Source organism: Cenococcum geophilum, assembly GCF_001692895.1.
Source record: "Cenococcum geophilum 1.58 unplaced genomic scaffold K441scaffold_5, whole genome shotgun sequence".
NCBI classification, from domain to species: Eukaryota; Fungi; Ascomycota; class Dothideomycetes; order Gloniales; family Gloniaceae; genus Cenococcum; species Cenococcum geophilum.
This window is the reverse complement of record NW_027137563.1, coordinates 3,729,739-3,753,679: the sequence shown is the minus strand read 5'-3', so window position 1 is coordinate 3,753,679 and position 23,941 is coordinate 3,729,739. Positions and strand designations below refer to the sequence as shown.

General features: G+C 37.4%; 1 protein-coding gene across 1 annotated transcript; it reads left to right on the top strand.

Moving 5' to 3' along the window:
* Positions 1 to 14,075: 14,075 nt before the first annotated feature.
* Positions 14,076 to 16,414, top strand: K441DRAFT_703122 (MFS general substrate transporter). Its single transcript, XM_067653452.1, has 5 exons — positions 14,076 to 14,403; positions 14,466 to 14,891; positions 14,944 to 15,686; positions 15,738 to 15,842; positions 15,893 to 16,414. The coding sequence occupies exons 1-5, from the start codon at positions 14,261 to 14,263 to the stop codon at positions 16,108 to 16,110; spliced, it is 1,635 nt and encodes a 544-aa protein (XP_067508627.1). The 5' UTR covers positions 14,076 to 14,260; the 3' UTR covers positions 16,111 to 16,414.
* The last annotated feature ends 7,527 nt before the right edge of the window (positions 16,415 to 23,941 follow it).

Here is a 23,941-nt window from a genome sequence, read left to right as displayed (position 1 = left end):
AAGCCCTTAACCTTATTAGCTATCTACTTATATTTAGCATATAAAGCCTTTAGTTAGTAAGAAGTAGTATAGCTTAATAAAGAATTAACAGCTAATTTAGGCTCCCCTCCTCTTCCTATAGGTAGGGCTCTAGATCCTATATAAAGGCCTTATATACCTTATACTAAAAAATAGGGTAGCTTTATACTAAATAGCTTAGGAATATCTTATAGAGGGTTACTAAGTCCTATAGAATAACCTCGCGAAGGTAAAAGAGAAGGTTTGTAACCCCTATAGCGGTAAGGTTATTAATCTAGTATAGCTATAAGCTAAAGCGGCCCTTCCATTTATCTAGTTCGGGCTATATTATTAATAGCAGTATATTAGGCGGCGTAATACCTATACGGTGGATTTTAAAGCAGCCCATCTATAAAGGGTATCCTACTATTAACCTTATAAACTCTTATAGGAGAAAGTTTAAGTAATAGCCTACTATCTACTCTTAGTTTTACCTCCTAGCGCGCCAAATCTAGTCCTCGCTAACCCCCTTTAGCTCCGCCGTTTTAGCGCTAGCGCTCTGCCTAATATACATCTTCTTCTCTAAGAAGACGCTAATATACTAAAAAACCTTTACAACCTAATCTTACTATAAGTTATATAAGAGGGCCACCTTACGGTCCCTACCGCTCTTAATTAGGCGTATATTATACTATACTAAGCGCCTACTAAAGTCTAGAAACAGCTCTATACTAAGATCTCAGTAGTATAAGAGATAGAAAGCTAGCCCACTAAGTATATAAATAAGCGGCTTTCTGTTCTATAGGGCCCTAATAGTCTTAAGGCGGCCATACTAGTTCTACTTACCTACGCGTATAGTAAATATTAAGGGCATATAGCGCGTAGGGCCTTTACCCTTAAACTTAAAGGTAAATAGATCTAAGATCTTAGTAAAGCGTTTATTGCCACTGTGGGTAAGTATATAGTAGCCTAGTAGGATATTAATAAGTATATGGAAGTAGCACTCTAGGGATAAGGCGGCGCCCCTAGCCTAAAGCTTATAGCAGACGCTCTAGAACTCGTCCTTAGTATAGCCGTTAAAAAAGGTATCTCTGCCCTTATCGGCGAACTGCTCTTTCTCGCGCTACGCGTCCCTCCGCTATAGCATCTTTAGGTACTCCCTAACGCTATCCTCCCGCGAAGACGGGTAGCTATTTATTTCTATAGCTTTCTGCATCTAATAGAGGTCTATTAAAGTAGTAATATAACCGCAAACTAACCGCTATAAGAGCCGCGTCTCCTCTTAAGGTACGTTAATGTTGGCTTTACAGCTCTTCCCTTTTAAGGGCTAGCTTATAACCTCCTTAACGAGAAAGAGAAGTAGCTTATCCTCTATAATTGTAACGGAACCTTATAGCAGGAACTACGATGGGTTCTGTTAATAGGCTAGGTGTATAGGAAATGCAAAGACAGTAGTTAACAACGTAATAACAACTGGTGGAGTGGTTGCCCAATAGATTAACTCTAATTATATTCTAAGAATTACTATAAGGAAGGAACTATCTAGGTAGGGACTATGGGTCCTTAAATACACAACCATACTCTTAAGAAAGTTATTACTCTGTCTACTTTATCTACTCTATTCGCTTTATTATAGATCTCGCAGATTATATAGATTATATAGATTACATTACGTAACTCTGCTTACCATTCCTCGTTACATAGTTCTACGGGTTCTATCCTAAACCGTGCTTATATTAACCAACTAGCTTCCTCTAACTCCTCTCTAAGTAGTTATAATATTGTACTTAAAGCGTCCGTAACACTATCTCCCTTCTCTTTATCTTTATCCTTAAAGATACCTAGCATCTCTAAGTTGTTTACTAGAGGTATAATATTCGTCTAATTAATTTGGTTAATATTGTTACTTATAATACCTAAAGTACCTTCTTCTTCTTTAACTCTTTGTTATATGTATATAGTCTCTTCCATACTATTACTTAGTGAAGTAATACTATCTCCGTGTTCTTATTGTACGAAAGAGGGGTTAGTTTATATTACGTTAGTAAGTCCTTCGTCCTAGCAACCTTCCTCTTATTTAGAGTACACTAGAGCAAACGTTTAATCGTCTTATAATATTCGCTCGGTTTCTAACGCTAAGTATACGCGTCCTATAACTCTTAGTAGTCTCTAAGTTCCCTAAGTAATTTATTATAGGGTTTTGTGTTTAATTTACTACTATAAAACTTAATAATAAGTTGTCCGTTACTTTGGCGGAACTTTATCGTTTATATAACGCTAAAAAAAAGGCTACTAATGCTTAACAACGGGCTCTTAATTCTCGTCTTACTACGTCTACTTAACTAATTCGTCTTAAGAAAGTTTATAAAAAAGTTTGTTTTAAGGAGTAGAAGCTTATAGAATAAGGTCTGTAGGAACTTAGTAATAAAAGAATAGATTCTCTTCTAATAGAGAAGGAAATAACTTTAAGTAGTTTGGCAGTCGCTCTTTCTAGGTCCCCCTTAGGTGACTTATTCTTTAGCGATTCCTCTTTATTAATGTTGCCTAACCTGTTTTCTTCCGATACTCCTATACCTTTTCTATAGTATTCTTTAAATTCTCTAGTAGCTCCTAGGTAGTCTTAGTATAGCCTATCTACTTAACCTTATACTATGTTTTATTGTTAATGTCCTTATAACTAATAATCCTTAAAACTTGCTATTTATCTTCTTCCTAACCTCTGTATGTGTCTGCCTTATAAACTAGTAGCTTGACATTCCTATATGCTAGTTCTATTATCGCGATATGCTATATAGGGTAGATCTTTATTTTAGCTAGTAGGTTTAACTTAAACGTGACTGGTGAAATTCTCTGTATAATTTTAAAAGGTCCTAGTCTAACGTGGTCTAACTTTTTACTTAGTCGTCGACTTTTGAAATTTTTGTATAGTAGCTATACTTTATCTCCCTCCTTAAGATCTGGTCCCTTAGATCTCTTAGCATCGTAGTACTTTTTTATTCTTTACTGTACTACCTTAGCTATTTCTATAAGGTTTGCATAAAGATTTATTAAAGTCTCCATCCTTTACTTAGCTCTATTACTTGTTTTCTTTACTTAACGTGGCAATAATAATGTTCTTAGCTTATATCCGTAATTCGCCTTAAATAGTAACATACCTATTTCTTCTTGTAGTGTTGCATTGTATATAAACTGTATAACTAATAATAGCGATACCTAATTATTCTGTGCGTGATTAATATAATATCTTAGATACTGTTTTAGTGTCTAGTTTAATCTTTCCGTTTAGCCGTCTGTCTGCGGATAATATACGGTAAAAGTTACTGCTTAAATTTCTTGTTCCGCTAAGAATACCTCCTAGAATGCTGCTATAAATCTTAGATCTTTATCTAATATAATTTTACTTAGTGCTCTATATCTTGCAAATACTTCTTTAATATAGATTCTAGCGATATCTTCTGCTAAGATTTCTTCCGTATAGGCTATAAAGTATCCCCACTTTATAAGCTTATCTACTATTACTAAGATCGCGTTATAATCTTGTCCGGTAATAGGATCTCTTAACTTTAGTAACTTAATAATAAAGTCCTATAATATAACCTCCTATAGTCTCTCTAGTGTTTTAACAGGTTGTAGCCCTCCATACGGCTTATACCTCGTTAGTTTATTCCTTTAGTAATTTAGATACTCCTTAGTAACCCTTCTAGCTATTCTTTAGATTCTGTTAATAATATACTTCTCCTAGAGTCTTAACACTAGGCCCGTAGCTCTATTATATCCTTAAGTTAGTCCTTTATAGAAGTCCTCCACGAACTGCTCTGCTATGCTTCTTAGGATATACTTTACTTCTTAGTTTTTATATATATCTAACTATAGGTCTTCTAGCTATGCCTCTAGAATTCTTTATACCTAAAAGCTTTCTAGCGTCTCGTAGACCTTCTCTAGCTTATTTTCTTAAGTTATTGCGATTTTTGGGTAATTATACCTAATTAGTTTATCTATATCTTTTCGCAGTAAAGCCCCTAATAGCTTATCGTTATTTTATAATTTAGCCTTTTAACTTAATACATTGGCTCGCGTATTATCTGTGCCCTTAGTATACTAAATCTTAAAATAGTATTCTATAAGCATCTCCGCCTATTTAACCTGTCTTTAGTTAAGTTCCTTTATTATTAGAAATCCTATTAGGTTCTTATAATCCGTTTTAACTATAAATAGTTTTTTTATACCTTATAAAAATACTCTCTATTCCTTTAGTGCTATAACTATACCTAATAACTTCTTATTATAGATGTTATAGTTTAACTCTAGTAGTGTTATCTTCCAACTATAATATACTACTAAATACTATCCGTCTAAATGCTTTTATATAAAATATGCTCCTAGTATAAAGTCTAATATATCTATTTCTATAACCGTCTCTAGTCCTAGTTAATAGATCTTAAGAACTGGCTTCTGGGTAAATAACTCTTTAACTTTTTTAAAGAGTTCTTACTGTTCCTCTCCCTATACCTATAGTTCTTCTTTCTTCGTTAATCGCGTAAATGGTTTAATATCTTTTAACTATTACGCTATAAACCTCCTATAGTAATTGTAAAACCCTAGAAACAATCTTAATTATATAACGTTCTCCGGTTCTTACCAATTTACTATAGCCTTAATCTTTTTTAGATTTATACTAAGTTGGCCTAGTTTAATAATAAATCTAATAAAATTAGTCTTCTTAGTAAAGAACTTGCATTTCTTAATTACTACTAGCATTTATTCTTTCTATAGTCTCCTTAAGACCCATTTAACGTGTTCTCCATATTCTTCTTCGTTTATTAAGTAGATAATAATATTATTAAGGTATACTATAATAAATTTATCTAAATGTTCTCCTAATATATTATTAATACGCTTCTAAAACGTTGCTAGTACATTTATAAGCCCGAATTATATAACTAATGGTTTATATAGTCCTTCTTTTAACTTAAAGGCTACCTTCTATTTATCGCCTTTCTTAATCCTAATCTAATAGTACGCCTATCTCAGATCTATCTTTATAAAGATTTGCGTATTACCTATCCTATCTTAGATTTTGCTAATTAAGGGTAAAGGATACCTATCCTTTCTAGTAATGCTGTTTAACTATCTATAGTCGATATATAGCCTTAGTTTGCTATTCTTTTTTAGTACAAATAGTACTAGATAACCCGCTAATAACTGCGATGGTCTAATATATCCCCTTCATAAGTTTTCTTAGATAAACTCTTTTAGTGCTCTACCTTCTTCTTTAGTAAGCTTATAGATTGGAAAGAACCTTAAACTTATTTCTGGTTCTAATTCTATTTTATAGTCCTATACTATATACTTTAACAGCCTTTTACTCTTAGGTAACTATAGTTTCTTACTATACTTATAGTATCTTTTTAGTATATAGCTTAGCCCTTTTTCTATTTCTTTATAGGTTGTTTCTACTTGGTACCATACCAACTTAGTTTATTATTATATCTTTTAGCGTTATATTTCTCTAATATTAACCTAACCTATAACCTAATTAATCTTTAGATTATATTCCTATAACTAAGGCATTCCCAATACTACCTTATTATTCCCTAATAGTAATATATCAAAAGACATCTTAACTTGTCTTCCTTTAATGGTTAACTAAATAGGTCCTATTTTAAAATTAATGATGCCTCCTCCATAGGCTATCGGATCTCCTAAAATTATTACTAATAGGTAAGAACGTTCCTTCTACCTATATAGTAACCCTATTCTTTTAACTGCTGCTAGCGAGATATAGTTCCTTATTGCTCTACTATCTATTAATACCTTAAACTGCTAATCTTGCTATTTAACTTATAAATTTAAGTATCGTCCTTAAATTCCTTTAAGGGTCTAAGGCTCTACTACTAGCTCCCTCTAGTCCCATAGGCCTCTACTTTTCCTAACTACTAGCTACTAGATCCTATTTATACTTAGTCTAACTTAGGCCAATACTTAGTTCGTTTTTTGTCTTTAATATACTATAGATAGGTATTCTCTAGACATTCCTACTATTGTCGTCCGTCTAGGCATTCTTCCGTAAGGAATCTTCCTAGTTAAAGTATTAAGTCCCCTTATTCTTAAACTTCTACTGGGTGCTAACTATATATATACTTAGCGTTTTAATATTTCGCCTTATCCGTTATCTAATATATCCTTATTAGATACTTCCGATTTTTATCTTTTAGTTTTCTATATATATTGCATATATTATCTACGTATGCTATCTATAACAATGTGTGATATGCTTAATGTCTTAGGTTAACTCTTAGCTTATCCTCATCCTTAAGTTTAAACCTCTTTTATATTAATCTAAGCGTTATAACTTCGTTCGCAGGTACTAAGATTCGCCTCTTGCTTCTCTAGTCCTCTAATTGCTTCTCTAGATCCTTTAATGTTATAATTAAGGCCCCCTTAATGTAAGTTATAGCCTTCTCTATAATTAGGTGGTCTTAGATAACTTTTTCGTCTAACTATATATAGAAATCCTCCCACTTATTATTATGTTGTTGTCTATACCACTTTTAGTATAGCTGCTTAAGTGTATACGGCTCGTCCGTAAGGAAATATCTCTTTATTACTGCGTTATAATAGCCTTTAGTATATCGTTCTTCGAACCTAATAGGAATCCCTAAATCCTCTTCTTGTTCCAATTTAGTAAGCCACTTAGCTCTTAGTATGCCTACTCTAGGCCTATTAGTAATCCTTTATACTAGCGCTCTATCCCTTATACATCCTAATGTGCTAGATCTCTTGTCTAGTTTCTGTTCTTACTATAAGGTAATTCTTACTCTAAATTCCTCTATGGTTTCCTTTAAGTCGCGTCTTATAAGTAAATCCTTAAAGTCTCCGTGCTTCTTAATCTTAGTATTAACTTTTTAATCTTTAGGCTAAACACTAGGTTCCCCTAGTAAGTCGTCTGGGTTTATATATCTGTCTTCCAGTTTAACTGCTATTTATATTATAGATTCTCTAATTTATAAAGAAGCTTCTTACCTCTTACTTATAGGTGTTCTAATTCGTACTCCGAATTCTTAATCCCTTAGATTCTTTAATCCTAAGCTTGCTTCTAACTTAAGCTTAGCTCTAGCCTTAGTCCAACTAGTCTTTACTAGTGTCCTTATCTTATCTTAAGAGTCCTAGATCTTACTTATCTTATCTTAAGAATCTTATACCATTAGGAACGCTTATCCCGAGCTTATTTATATGTCCTTAAACTAAGCTACTGCTCTACTCCATCGGTTATTGTCCATTATAGGTCTTTAAGCTTACCTTATTTCATCTTAAGAATCTTAGTTGTCTCTTATCTCTTTATAAGAATCTTAAGCCTTTAGCCTTTTACCTTTATTAAGTAGTAAGCTAGCACTAGCAGTCGTCTACTTGCTTAATTATCTCTAAATATTACTCCTTCCGTCTTATAAAGCGATGGATGCTGTATCTAATAGTGTTATAATGCCCGTTACTAAACCTTGCTCTATAGCGGTCTCAGTCTCTACTTCTATTGCTTTATTAAGGTTTAGATACCCCTAGTTAGTTNCTTTNNTNNCCTTATNACTGTTAATTAATAAGTACTTTAACTCTATTATTATTATTACTAATTTTTATCCGTATATTGCTATAATATCTTAATCTAGCTTATAGAGTTAATCTTATTCTTCGTCTAACTCTATAGTTCCTTTAAGTTCTCTTAACTCTAGCTCTTATAGCCAATAGCTTACACCATACTTAGCATCTTTATAAATTTGGTATACGTTATTATAACAAAACATAAAACTTCTAATTAAACATTTTTTTGTTCCTTGTAGTATACTATTATCCCTCTATACGTGTATATTACATACTATTAGTCTAGTTCCCTTTATTATATAATAACTCTAACCATCTTTATAATCCCTTGCAAAGTAACCCTATTTTCTACAATTTATATAAGCTCTATCTCTAAATTATTAACTTTATTATAGAGTCCGCCTAAACGTCTTCTACTATTAAGATCCCTAGTTTAGCCTTTACTCCTTAGTCCTATAATTACTAGATCCTTAACCTCTAGGTTTCTATAGTTTCTTACTCTATCTCTTATAGGCTTCTTTAGTACTACTTAGGTCTATTAGTTCTGCGCTATACTATAGTTTTTAACTTAGCTTTGGTCGTTATATACTCTACATCTTATATAACTATAGAATTCTATCCTAGCCCTTCTTAGCCTATTCCCTTTAGAAGATCCTATTATCGATTTTAATCGCTTAATCTATTAATTCCCTTAGAGTATCCACATCTTCTATTAAAATAATTACGTCTTAGACTTTAGCCTTAAGTCCTTATTTATACTATGCCATAAGCGCCTTATTATTCCATTTAACCTATATTATAAGTATTTAAAACTATATTATATACTTAATTACTAAGAGAAAGAACACCAAAATCGAGATCCGACCCATACTGTCCTATGGGGGTTCTTTTCCGTCTCATCTTGTCCGTACGGTCAAGCTGAGAGTGAGGATCTCGTCTGTTACTGATGCAGCGGCGTTACGTCGTGGCTAGAGGGCGCTTTCGAATGCTTAGTCCTTGACGCCATCAGAACAGCAGAGTTTTCGCGGGTCTTGGCGTGCTAAGACTTAAAAAACACCATAGAAGAACAGAGGAGTCGTTTTAAAAACTACCCGACGTCTCTCTACCTAGACGACCGATCTAGGGCCATAAGCCAGCGCTTATACTTGCTGGCAGAAGCAATAGGTCTAAGGGGACGATAGGGCACCTCTGTACTTGTTCCGCTCTAAGACTGCTACGGCAGCAAGGGTACAGGAAGAATCTTAACACCGTCAACCATATTTAGCGACGTTAATCTACCTGTCGACGAGGCGACGTTAATCCTATGACGTTAATCCTACGGAACGGACTTAGAATGGACCTAGAATAGACCTACGGGATAGGCTAGAACGGACTTAGATGCAGGTGTTGGTTAAGATGGGAGGACAATAAGTTTGGTTAGTAGGTGGCTGAGGGACGATAGCTGCGCGGCGTTGAGTTATTATGGGCCTACGCCTGTAAGATACGGTCGGCCTATTGTTGCGAGAGCGTTATAGGTAACGCGAAGCAGCGACAGCTGTAGGGCGTGGTATATAATGGCAGCAACGGACGACTCTAGGAACCTTACCCCTTTACTGGGCTCTGACTCCTAGTGGACCTATTTTAGAGGAAGGATTAACACCTTATTAATACCACTGTTTGTATAGCCCGAAAGGACGGACGTGCGTATTGGTCTATTTAGGCAGGGGTAGGCTGTAAGGATAGGCTTATAGAGCAAATCAGGTGCATATAGGCAGTGGCTGGTTTTGGTTGGCTGGCTGCTGTGGAAGCAGATAGGCGTGTGGGCGTCCGAAGTGGAAAACTATGGTAGAGGGCCCTGGCAAGAGGGCCTCCGCAACTCTGCTTTGTATGTAACTCTTGTAGCTCTGCAATGCAAATATATCCTGGCGCAGCGATATCGCGTATCGCAGCCTTGACCTGGGGACCCTTATTTAGACGCATACGACTACTATACACAGCTGTAGTAAGGCCAACAATGCTATACGGCGCCTAGATCTGGGGCGTGGACCTAAAAGGCAAGCCACTAGCAAAAAGCTCCCTAGAGCCACTAGTTAAACTATAAAACTAATGCCTATGTAGAATTACAGGGGCCTATAAGAGGACACTATGTGCCGCGCTAGAACGCGAAGTAGTAGTACCTCCACTAGATATATATATAGACATAATTGCTATATAGAGAGCAGCTATAGTATAAGACCACCCAGTGGAGAAGGATATATACTAAATACTTAATCGTATATGAGGAGTAAGGGCCCCCTAGAGGGGCAATGCGCCCAAGCTTATAAGCTAGGAAGCCCTCCGCCTATATACGGTAGAGAAAGAACAGAAAATACGGGAGCTACTATAACACTAAGTGGAGACCCAGCGCCACGCCAGCGGAGCGCTACTACGGCAGTAGAGGATAGGAGGCCACTAGTATAAGTGGAGATTTACTATATGCATCGTAAGATAGGCAGATATTAAGTGGAACTAACGATAGAAGAAGGTAGTAAAAACACAGAGGGTAGCTATATAGATCACCCCATGGATAATACTAACTCTCCCCCTATATAAAGGATAGACGAAGGTAGAATTTACGGCCGCCTTCCTATTAAGGATAGAGGTCCTAGGGCTAAATACATAGCTAGTAAGTATCTATGTCCTAAATATTACGCCACACTATACGTGCGGATAGCCTATATAGTTAGTACGCTATATACTACTTTTCTGCAACCAACGCACTATAAGAGACTAGTTGTTCGCTAGAGTAGGCATAAATGATATTACCTAAATGCTCTCTATAAGTAGGGGTCTATATATAGTAGCACAATGGCTTATAAGCTAAGGAGTCCTTTAGTAGTTCTAGATAGTAAATGAGATTTAGCAGGAGGACACTAAAGGATACGCCCCCTTTTAGTCCCTTAGAGACTGGACACCCCCTACCTAGTTAAAGGCGGCACGCTGGCGAATCACTAAACCCTCCTACTACCCCCTAGATCTTTTAAGACACCTTAGAAGCATAGTACATAAGGTAGACATTATATAAAGGTACACAGGCGAGGCGAAGGCGGAGCGCGTAAGACTAGCTGAAAGGATATACCTAGGTTTTCCCCCCTAGGGGGTTTTTCCTATATATAGAAGGTAGAAGCCTATATGGACCTAAAAAGGGACCGAATCGGGCGATAAATAGAATTAATAATACTTAATTACTAAAGTTTACTATATTAGGTCCTAAAGCTTTCTCTTTACTATAGTTATTGCTTCTAGGTCCCTAAATATCTATATTAATTATTCCGCAAATCCTACCTAACTAGAAAACATAAATCGTACCTCTTAATTGGCAGTAGTTATTCCGTTAGTCTATATTTTTATTAAGTAGGGTTTAAACTATTTAAGTGCCTAACCCGTTAGGAATAGTCCTATATAGGCTATCTGGTCCATTATCGTGGCTAACTTAGCCCCTTCTTGCATGACTTTAAAATGCATTTACGTTAGAAATCCTTTAAGCTTTAATCTTTCTCCTAAGAATTGTTTAATTAATAGTAACTTAACCTTTACTACTCTAATTTTATTAAGTCTATTCTTAAGTACTATATTATTTTCTATTAATTAATCCACTATTTCTTATAATTATCCTACCGTTATAGGTTATTGCGAGTTAGTATCTACTATATTAGTATTACCCCCTAACCTTAAAGTAGTTGCCGCTATTAATGGCGTTATAGTGGCTGCTTTTAGTGGCATATTATTTAACTTTTTATATTTAATACCGTAACTAGGTAGTAATTATATAACGGAACCTTATAGCAGGAACTACAATAGGTTCTATTAATAGGCTAGGTATATAGGAAATATAAAGATAGTAGTTAATAACGTAATAATAACTAGTAGAGTGGTTGCCTAATAGATTAACTCCAATTATATTTTAAGAATTACTACAAGAAAGGAACTATCTAGGTGGGACTGTGGGTCCTTAAATATATAACTGTACTCCTAAGAAAGTCATTACTCTATCTACTCTATCTACTCTGTTCGCTTTATTATAGATCTCGCAGATCACACAGATCATACAGATTACATCACGTGACTCTACTTACCATTCCTCGTCACATGGTTCCACGGGTTCTATCCTAGACCGTGCTTATATCAACCAACTAGCTTCCTCCGACTCCTCTCTAAGTAGTCGTAACATCGTACTTAAAGCGTCCGTAACAATAATAGTATTGCTGTTATAGTACTGCTTCCGTTTATAGAAGGCCTAGGGCCAGACAACGCGTTAGTTACGGGCCGCGATACTTTTAGGAGAGGGGGGGTATTACCTTAAACTCCTTCTGCTTTAGATCGTACGTTAAAAACATATTCTTAGGCCTTGCGGCACGTAAGGGCGAGGACATGCTGCGCGTTAGCGCGTAATTCGGCATTATTAGCGATATTAATCTCTACGCGGTTAGTCAGCGCCATCCTATATAGTAGGTATAATAGCAGACGTGCTGCCGCGATCAAGGATTAGGTAGGGAGGACTTTTTTATATACACTTGGGGCCCTAATGCCCCTAATTACCCTACGGTCGGGGTCAATCAGCGGCTCAATCAGCGGGTGGCCCTAGATACGCGAATCTCCTCAGCTTGGCGCTAGTGGCGCTGTGGAGATCCTCGAATCTGACCCAGGTGGCTGGCTGAACACGTGATTTTTCGGCTGACCGAGGATCAGCCGGGCAGTCAATACCAAGGGATATCCGCGCAACGAGCAGGGTTAATACGAGGCACTACAACACTAGGAAACGCGTCAAGATAGGTCAAATAGCAGGGCGACGTCGGCTTTAACTTACTGACTGGCGGTGGGGATAATAAGGCGCGTTTAACGTGGGAATGGGCTATCTCACGGTTTTACACGTAAGGTTGGGTGCAAAATTTGGGGATCTGCATGCCAAGGATTCCAGTTTGTTTCGTAAACGTTATCTCACAAATCAGACTCCCGGGGAGAAACTGCGCTACGACGTGGAAGGACTAGCGCTACGCTTGTGGACTTTACCCTAGTCCTGTGGACTCTGGACCAATCAGATCACACCGAGAGGAATTCTCCCCAAGAGTAAGAGTCTGAGAGCTTATGGGCGCCCTTTGTATACAAACTTAAAGTTTCTTACTAGGCGACAACTCTTCGTTTACAACGCTGTATCTTAACCCTTTTATAACATCTAATTATTATAAAAATACTATAAGGCAGGAGCTCTTTAGTTTCTCTATCTATTATATAAAATATTAGATATAGGCAGTCGGTCGTTGGTCACATTTTCGTTGGTCGTATTTTCGTCGGTTGTATTTTCGTCAGTTGCATTTTCGTCTCATCGGTCGCAATCTTGCTTTACTACTATACCTTATATACTTCTCTACGTCTAATTATCTCTAAAAATACTACAAGCTAAAAGCCCTTTTTCTTCTCTATCGCCTCTATATTATGGCGATATCGTAGCTCTATTCTACGAGAAGTTAGATATAGGTAGTTAGTTAGTTTTAATCGCAATCTCGCCCTACTGCCTCACTGCCATACCTTATATACTTCCCTATATCTAATTATCTCTAAAATAGTACGAGCTGAAAGCCCTTTGTCTTCTCTCCATATTATAGAAATATTGTAGCTCTATTTTATAAGAAGTTGGATATAGGTAGTCGGTTGGTTTTAGTTAAACATTCATTTTAGAAATCTAACTTACGTTCTACGACGATATATCTCGCCCCTTAGTATTCCTAGTAGGGGGGTATAATTTATATAAATGGAGATACAATTACCTAAAGAATCTATTGCATCAATAAAATATATAATAAATCTCGCGGTTAGGATGTCGCTCGTAGAAATATACAAAATTCGATTTTTAAAACATTCAGTTTATACCAAAACGACGCCTATAAGCTCTTAGACACTTCGCAGAAGATTTGCTGGTGACAGGGGGTACGCAGGGGGCTGAAACTAGTTCACGGTTCTGATTGGTCTAGGAGTTCGCAGGAGTTAGTATGCAGCCCGTGCGTTGCCCTAAGTCACCTGAATCTTCTGCGAAGCGTCGGATTTATGAGATAACGTAAACGACTAATTGCGAAAATTCAATTAAGCGAGCCCCGCCCGCACAGCATTGAATTTAGGTGGTTTTTGCACACTGTCGACGCGTGGTGGACGCATTATTGGAGATAGCTGCACCGGACAGACCGGGTAGACGCAAAAAGCCATGCTGCCGCCACGCAGCCCCATGTGTCATGTCCACCCTATTTGACCACTCTTGACGAGGAATATTTCGACAACGGGTACACGCAGAGACCATAATCTCCGCCAGCAACCCAAGATGGCTTGAAGATGCTCCCGAGAATGAGTCAATACCCATGGGGTCCCGCACTGCGAACCGCTTTCGGTCTCTAACGCCGCTGCACTAGCGCTCTTCCGGTACTTTCATGAATCAGCCGCTCGGGTGCCCACTCCATCCCTGTCCGTATACCGTTCGTATTTTGCTGGTTGCGATGCATCTATTAAATTGTCCAACGACACTATATTGACCATCCCTGCCTGTTGTTAGCCAGTCGACGCGGTGATCTTTAAATGTCATTGCATCCCGTCGCCTATTCCTCCAGTCCGTCCTTAACCCCCCGCAGATGCGTCAGCTGTTGATATAGGGCTTTCAATCAGCAAAATGGTGAAGAAGACAACAGAACGGGACGCGTCTGATGCTGGGAAGCTGGGTACTTTGGGTAGCCTTCGACTACGGCATCATCAGACAAACGAGATCATTTTGGTTCCTACTCCTTCAGATGATCCCAATGACCCGCTCAACTGGTGAGTACGCGATATCACCCTTTAAACATATTTTTTGTAGGAGACGCTCTTACATTGTGCAGGGCCACACCGTATAGGTACTATATTGCTACTCTAGTCTGTTTCGCTATCTTTTTCTCCAACTTCCTGGCCGCTGGACCTACTGTCGCGATTGTAGACGTAACAATAACATTTGAAGGCCCGCCTGGGTTGGATTTCGCTTCAAAGATTGCCCATGTCGCCTACTTCTTTACAACTACCGCCTTATTACAGGGCATGGGAAATCTTGTTTGGATGCCAGTAATCGTCAAATATGGTCGTCGGCCGGCATACGTCTCTGCTTTCATTTTATACACTGCTGTTGCTGCTTGGGCCGGCGGCGCCACGTCCTACGGAAGCGAGTTAGCAGCAAGAATAATTATGGGATTTGCTAGTGGTGCTGCTGAGTGTCTTGCTCCTCTGACCATCGCTGACCTATTCTTTTTGCACGAGCGGGGTCTGGTCATGGCGTAAGAAGTCGATATTGTCGGCGCACTATACCATTGTGCTGACTTTGTCTAGGCTTTATACTGCGGCACTGACAGCAGGTGTTAGTGGCGGAATCATCATTGCTGGCTTGATCACGATCAAGCATGATTGGCGCATGATCTACTGGGTAGCAGTTGCATTGATTGGAGCTACCACCATTCTCATCGTCTTTACCTTTCCGGAGACTAATTATAGTCGAATAGACTCTATTTCGGGACCTGCAGCAGCATTCGAGCCTCACGTCAATGAGAAAGTACCAGAAGACTTGAAACAAAGGAACGACGTAAAACTAGTAGAAAGTCTCGAAGGTCCACAGTCTGTGAAACGTTCCTACGTTCAAAGCCTGCGTGTGTTCACCACGAAATGCACCCAAGAATCTCTGTGGAAGTTATTCATCCGTCCAGTTATCCTTTTGTGCCTCCCTCCCGTGCTTTGGGCAACGCTCGTCATGTCTGTCACTATAGGGTTCCTTGTGGCAATATCGTCAAACTTTGCCACTGCCTTCCAGTCAACTTACGGTTTCAAGGCATGGCAATCAGGATTATGTTTTATTGCTTCCATAATCGGTTCCCTCATTGCCATCTACCTAGGCGGCGCATTCTCCGATTCTGTGGCCGATTTCTTCACCCGAAGAAACGGTGGAATCAGGGAGCCAGAGATGCGGCTTCCTGCTATTGCCATTAGTGTCATCACCGCGCCTTTGGCTTTGGTCTTGTATGGGGTTGGAATTGGTAAAGGTCTGCCTTGGATAGTTCCAACGATTGGCTTAGGTCTTTGTAAGTACGCTTTTTCTCCTTGGTGGAATTTGCGCTAATCATATGCTACAGTGACATTTAGCATTGTTCAAGCTACAAATGTAACCTTGGTCTATACTATCGACTCGTACCGACCTGTAGCGGGTGAGATTACCGTAACTCAACTAGCATTTAAGTGTAAGTCGTGCCTATATATTACAGGCGTAGATACCTAATCTTCTCTTTAGCTGCTTTTGGCTTCCTCCTATCATTTTACACCAACCCTTGGATTGCTGAGTCAGGCTATTCCCGGGCATTCGGAGCGATGGCTGGAATTTCTGGAGGAGTGATACTGTGCGCGATCCCCATGTATTTCTTCGGGAAAACAATCCGGCATAAAACATGGCGTTGGGGCTTTGTGAAGAGCCTAGCACACTGGGATGAAGACCGTGAGGTTGGAGAATAAGTCTTTGTGCAGGTTGCGTAGATGTGGTGACTCTTTCTCCTGTGTTTCTTTGCGCTTTTCGTGTTAGCAACAAATTGATGGATATAATCAGTGCTTTCTTGGTGGCCACATCCATAAAGCTGACCTTAGGAATCTCAAGCGTTTGGATAGGCTCTGCCCTTCCGAACAATTCTTCCGATGGCTTTGGCAATAATGAAAGCGTTTTAGAACGCTAATAGGTACTAGCTCCTAGGGGCTAAGGCTTGCTTTGAATGGTCGTTGCCACCCAATTAATGCCCACAATCAACGCCTGAAGGACTTTTCTACGTATTGAGGTTAATATATAGGTGTACGCAGACTTAAGTCACATAAAACTGCCTTATCATGCTGTAGTATTTGGGAGAAAGTTACCTAGAACCCTCGAGGCTTTAAATCAAAGAGGAATAGCAACGGTTGTTTGAATTTCGCCTGAGGTTTATTACAGGACAGTTGATCCTTATTTAAAGAACTTTATTGACCCGAGGTCCGAGTGGTCTATATTTTCGGGTCCCGGATTTTAAACCCCGCTAAGCTAGCTTCTGATTGGTTAGAAAGCTGGCTTCTAATTGGTTAGAAACAAAACTGCGCGCGGTAATTTGTGGCAGAATCCACGTGACGAACATCAAAATATTATGAACATCAAAATATCTTAGTATTGCACCTTCCTTTGTTGACACCTTAATTAATACTACTATATACATTCTAAATATGGCAGATCCTACTATAATTGAGTGCAGCAAGTGCTATATTTATAAGCCCCGCCTTAGCTTTATTAAAGACGGTCCTTTAAAGAAGCTTTTAAAGCTATGCTAGTTATATTAGTTAAAGGTACGTCTTCCCTATATATTACTTCTACTTTTGCTTACTTTTCTAGGTCTCTAAATATAATTTAAATAAGCGGAGAGCTCTTATAGAGTTAGGTTCTACTACTAAGAATCGTCCTATAAGGCGCTAGTGAACTACTCCACCTAAAAACGATACTAAGAACGCCTTCCTATCTTGCGGCTAGAATAGCCAAGATACCCCTAAAATAGCTCAACGGTGGAAGATAATTAGGTAATATAACGGTAGTACCGTATTCTTAATTAACGGGGTAAAGCCTACCCGCCTACTCCTCCGCTATATACTGTAGATAAAGCTCTATATAGTAGAAGAGGCACTCTAGATAGCCTAAATACGTTCTTGCCGGAACTAGCTCCTATGCCTACTCTACCGCTAATACCTACTCTACCACTAATACCTACTCTACCACTAATACCACCTTTCTTGCGGCAAGCTCCCTTGCGGCAAGCTCCCTTATAGTAAGCTCCTTTATAGCAAGCTCCCTTACAGCAAGCTTCGGCTACGGCTACACTACTACCTATTTTAGCTGTCGATTAGGAGCGAATTAAGAAGTTTAGGAGTATATTACAGGCTAAACGTATAGAGATGTGTAGTTATTGTAAGGAGTAGTGGTTCTAAATGGGCTTAGCTATAAAGAGGGACAATATAGGTATATGTAAAGCCTATATTAAGGACGCCGATAGCCTTAAGGATCTAACCCTTCCTTCCCTATTTAGTAATAGTAATGGGCTCGATCTGGGGCCTATTCCTAGCTTCCTACCTATACTTACCACGGTAGAGGAGCTTCTAATTGCGCGCGTATACGTTTATCTACAAGTCGTGCGTGTACGCGGCTAGTAATATCGCTATACTAGCTATATCTGCTACTTTGGCCAGGATATACTAAAGACTTAAAGGCAGCTACTACGGCTACCTACTAAACTCGATATACTAGTCGTAAGGCCTACGGCAGTAGAGGGTAGCAAATACCTAGGTCGGCGGTTTACTAAGCGGTATACTATAAGGCGCTCTGCTATAGTATAGTAGCTTTACTTTCTAAAGGTTAATTATCCTAATTATTGCGATATTAAAATATATAGCACCTGGCTTACTAGCTTACCCAAAAATGGCTCTATATTAGATTAGCTACCTTATATTAATAAGTTAAAGTCTAATTCTAGTAGCCCAACGGCTTACCTTACTGCTCCTATATAACATCCTTCTGCTATTAATCCTCTACCTACCGAGCTTGGCAGTAATATATTAAACGGCGAATTTAATAACAATATATTAGATACTTTAGTTCCTAATTTAGTGCCTAACCTTAGTAAATTAGAGCTTTTAGGTTATAAGGTTTAATACTAATAAGACTTATAAGCGGGCCTAGAGGTTCCTACTATGCAATAAATACCCCTCTCTAAGCGATTAGCTAGTTTTATTATGCGCGGCACCTTTCCTACTTTATTTCCTTATGGTAAAGCCGATTTTAACATGCTACGAAGCCGTACAGTTACCCTAGCTACGTACGCTAAGCATATACTTAAGTATCAGGATAGTTAGTTTGGCCGCCACCCCTTATTTCGCTACTATGTATTTAATTAGATTATAAGAAAGTAAGCCCTTAATACCACCCGTTTTCTTTATAGCCGATTAAATAAGAATAGTCTATCTTTAAATAAGCTTAGTAATATTATAAATAGCAATAGGGGTGGCTAGTTACTAAATAAGATTATATAGTATATATAGAACCTTAAGGGCACTAGACCTTACTAGAGGTAGAAAAGAAATAAGCTTACGGCTTATGCTAAGAATATTAAGAGCGGGTCTCTATTCTTTACACTTAGCGCTGCTAATCTATATTAGTATAATCTATACTTTTATATACCTCTATTTAATAAATATAAGGCTATTAATAAGGCTTAGCACTACCGAATTGCTTTTTAAAATCTTAATAATAATCCGTATATTACTACTTACTAGCTATATTACCACTTTAATCTATTTAGGAAGCACGTGCTTATAGGCCTATTTAATAGTACTAACTTTTGGTCTTAATATAAGTGGTAGGTATAAGGTAGCGGCTATATACATAGCTTCTTATAGAGTTTAATAGCCCTAAGGCTAGATCCGTTAGCTATTAAATTAAGGGCGGCTTTTACTAAGTACTGGGCTATTTTTATATCTGTAATTAATCCTAATTAATCTAAGCCTCCTAATCTCTAATATCCTTCTACTCTAAGCTATAAAGAACAGCTTAATACTAGTAAGCTTCTTACTACCTACATTAATCGATTTTAACGGCACCGTAATTACACCAAATCTTACTGCTTAAAATTAAAGAAAGGCTCCACTGGAGCAAAAAAGTGCCGCTTCTATTTTCTACGGTCTCTCTATAATAAGGCTGCTATATTAAAGGATTAAAATCTATATTACTAAACGTTCTGTCTATAGCGTAATAATAAGCTTCTTAATAGTTATAATATAGCTATAATATTAGCGTAGATGGCGAATATTAATACGTCACCTACTATAAGTATATTAGTAATAGTTAACTATATAGGCAAATATTGCAGTAAGGAAGAGAAGAAGTTAACTTCCTACTAGGAGTTACTCTAATTAGTATAGCCATACGCTAATAGCCTTTATGCCTTTAGTTCGGTCGTGGTTAGGTTTATAAACAAGCTTATTACTAAACGCGATTAGTTAGCGTAGGAGGTATACTATTTACTTCTTAATATTCCTTTTTACGAAGGCTTTAGGAATATAGTAACTTTAAACTACTACTAGGAGGATGATTAAAGCGCTATATATAAGCTTAATAATAGGTAACTAAGAGGGTATAGATTGTCTAACTATAAGAAATATAAGCGCCGCCTAGATAGGGTAGAGGACGTTACTTTCCTTAATTTTCTACTCTATTTTAATTACTCTACTTATAAGCGTTGGCTAAGAGTAAGGCCTTAAGTTATATTATACTTTCCGTAATATAACGGTAATTATTCCTATCCGTAGTATCCTAAGTTTTACTCCATAAAGCTTATTCTTTATTACCCGTAAAGGGAGTATAAGAAAGTAGCTATTTATACTAATAAATTTAGGGCCCCTAATTATATAGCTTCCTATTAGGCTTATATTAACTCTTATTAGTACCCATTTAACTACTTTTATAATTAAAAACTAGAGGAAGGTCGTAAAACTACTAATAATATTAATAAGTTTAAGGGCGATTTTACAGACAACTTAGAGCTATATTAGTCCTTTAAGGCCCTATATACCCGCGTTTAAAATACTAATAGAGTTAAACTTAAGGATTCTAATAGGCTTAGTAATAGGGAGCTTGATTATAATTATAACTAAAGTATATATTAGGGTACGTACCCAGAGCTTAATAAGAGGACTTATTAGTAGAAAGTACGGCTACAGCCTCTACCGTAGAGCCGCCTATCCTAAATAGTAACTCCGTCCTCCTTATAACTAGGTTAGCGTTATATCTATAATATTATAGTTAATTACTATAGGCAGATTTAAGTGGGCCTTGGCCCCCCCCCCTACTGCGGATTAATATTAATAGAGAGGCAGAAACCGGCAAATTATATTTTATTACTATCCTCTCTACTACGCTCTATAATATAGCAAGGGCTAATAGTAAGCCGTCGCCATTAGCTTAAGCTGTCCCTACTAGGGTAGCTGCCTTTAGTATTAACGGCAGAACTATATACGATCTATTAAGGTTTCTAGTTGTTATAGAAGTAGGCATGAGCTGGAATACAATGTACTAAACGGGGTAGTAATTAAAGAAGGCTACGTACGCGTAACTATGCGTAGTTAATATAAAGATATTTTAATGCAGAAATAGAATAGGTTAGGTACGGGTATAAATAGGGGTTATAGGGGAACGTACGTAGGTGTCTTGGGACGAACGTAAGCACGGGTTAAGAACGTCAAAACGCGTTGAGACGTAAGAACGTGTGAGTCCCGTGACACCAGTAAACCATCCGTTTAAGAAATTGCCTACTACTAGCCTTACGCCTCTATAACAAGCTTTTAAGGATATTTACTATCTTATCCTTAATAAGAAATCTATAATTAGGTAAGTATATCTAGCCTAGATTAATTACCGCCTCTGTTAGATCTACCCTATATATAACAACTACTACTTTAGAGGCTTAAATATCTTACTAGTAGGCGATTTTTATTAGCTTCCCCCTATAGGTCAGGCGGCCTTATATAGTAATCTACCCGCTAGGCCGTTAAAGCTTACTAGCTATAGAAAGGGAGCCTATAAGGCAATTAACTAAATAGCTGTCCTAGATTAAGTTATGCGATAGAGCAGTAATAATATTAAAAGCTTTATATTTAGGACCGCCCTTATAAAGCTACGTAGTAATTCTGTAAGTAATTTAACCTAAAAGCTTCTTTTAACTAGGTATAAGTAGGGCCTATCTACTAATAAGGTTGCGGGCTTTAATAATATAATTCGGCTATATAGCATACGCGCTGCTATAGGTAAGTATAACACTATTTAACTTCGCGACCTTTTACAGCTAATAGTAGCTATTAAGTTAGTTAATACTAGTATAGGTACGCGGAAAGTTACTCCTAATTTATAACGGCGCTATCGCACGTTACCTGCCAAATTCTACTATATTCTACTAACCTGTAATTGGCCCGCCCAAAGCTAGCGCCTTAGCGGCTTACCTTATATATTTATTTACATCGGTCCTAGCAACCCCTTTTCCTTCTCTTTAGCTTAGTATCTTTATAATATAGTATTCTACAAGCTTTGGTTTAGAGGTATTTATATAAGCCGTAACATTATATTAAGCTTACCCTATTTTGCCTAGGAAGGCCTTAATAATATCCTACCCCAAAGAAACTTCGTCTGCAACAACACATTAACGCGCTATACTTAGACACTAAAATAACTTTATATTACCTGGGAAGGCCTAGATAATATCCTACCTTATAAGCTAAATAAAACTAGACCTATCCCTTAACCCGTCAAGGTCCTTAGTGTAAGTGGTCTGTGCGGAACATTGTTCTCAACGAAGTCAAAGGCTTCGTATTTCTGAGAACGGCGGCTTGATTCGACCGGTTTGATTGGTGGGCTCTTATCGATACCGTAAGGACCAATTTTGACGGGTTAAGGGATACCCCCGGAATTAAAACTAAAGTATATAATACTAATAAACCTTAAAAAGCTAACGATAGTACCTAAAGTAAGTTTATCTAAGAGAGCTACCTTTACATAAGAGGAACCTAAGATCTAATTAGGATTAGAAATTAAAGACAATAATAATATCGTAGATATACGCGAGTAGATTTACGCCCTTATAGCTAGCTAGAAAGCTAATTATCTTAAAGTAAGAAATATATAAGAGACCCTATAAGAGATTCTAGAAAGCCTTACGGCCCTATAAAATAGCCCAGCTTCTCCTTTTTAAAGCCCTAGCTAACCTATTTACTTTACTAAATACGATATACTAGGGAGTACGGATACAATAATAAAGTAATTAAAGTCTATTAGGCTCCTTAACCCCCTACTACTATCTAATAAGATAGACCCTACCTTTAAGAATTAGAGCATTTAAGTATAAGGAAAGCTCTATATTAACTACAACTATTTCCTTTCTAAAGAAGCTAAAATGCTCTACCTCTTTAGTCGAACTACTGGGGACGCCTAACGGCACCTTTAAGCTAAGTTTAAGGACGACTCCCCTATCTAATTTATATCTATTAACAAGATAATACGGCACCTAGTGGCTATCTATATTAACCCAAATAAAGTATAGGATGCCCGTTATAACTATAATCGCCTAATAATAAAACTAAACTAACCCTTTACCAAATTTTAAACTTAATTCCTATACCTTATAGGAGAAGGCTAGGTTCCCCTTAAGAACTACTAATTAGACCTATATAATAAGCTAACAATCTAGCTATAAGAAAAGATTACTATAACCTTAAATAACTTACTAACCCACGAAAAACTCGCAGCTTATTACCTATTATTAAACTTAGAATTAAAGCAGATTAACGCCTGCCCTAATTAGTAGAAGCGACTCCGTAATAATTAAAACTCGCTAGCTATATATATAGGAGCTAGAGCAGGAAGATAAGTTATAATTACTCTTATACTAAAGGCGGTTATAACTATATACTAGCAAGCCTCGCCTAACTAGTTACGTACTACGCTATTAACTAGTATTTACCATAATACTCTAATTAACCCTACCTTAGCTACGTACTACAACTACAATAAGTAGGGTTACTTTATCTTATCCTGCCCGGAGCTAAAGGATATAGGCGATATTAAGGAAATAAAGGAAGAAAAAAGGTCTAATAAGTTAGGAAAAAAAGAACCTTAGGGAAAGACTCCCCCCTAGGGTACCCTATTAATCTTAAAGAGATTAATCTTAGTTAGTTAATAGGTGGAAAGCATTTTACGGTTTTATATATAGTATCTTAAAATAGATATAGAGTTAATATAACCGCCCTTATTAACACTAAAATTAATAGCTTCGCCTTTATAAATATTACTTATATAAATAATATTACCAAGTTTTTAAATGCAGAAGCTATCCAACTAGAGAAGCCTATCTAGGTAAAAGGCTATAACGGCTAAGCCAGTTAGCCTATTACCCACGTCTTAAAGTTATATATTACTCTTAACGGACAACGCTAATACGGTATTCCCTTTTATATCCTAAACCTAAAGTCCTATAATATAATCCTTAAACGAAAATGGATATCCTATTTTAATATTTAGTTAAACATATAATAAAGACGGTTTATTTAGCCGGAGGATAGACTAAGATTACCCTTCTTTATTAAAAAGATCTAAACTAACTATAAGATACTAGCCGTAAGGGCTAACCCTACTTACTAGTAGGATGCCTAGGCCCGTAACCTAGCCTTTACCTAAAAAGACGCCCGCCGCAAAGCTAAAAAGAACTCTATACTAATAAAGATACTCTCCTAAAGTGCTATA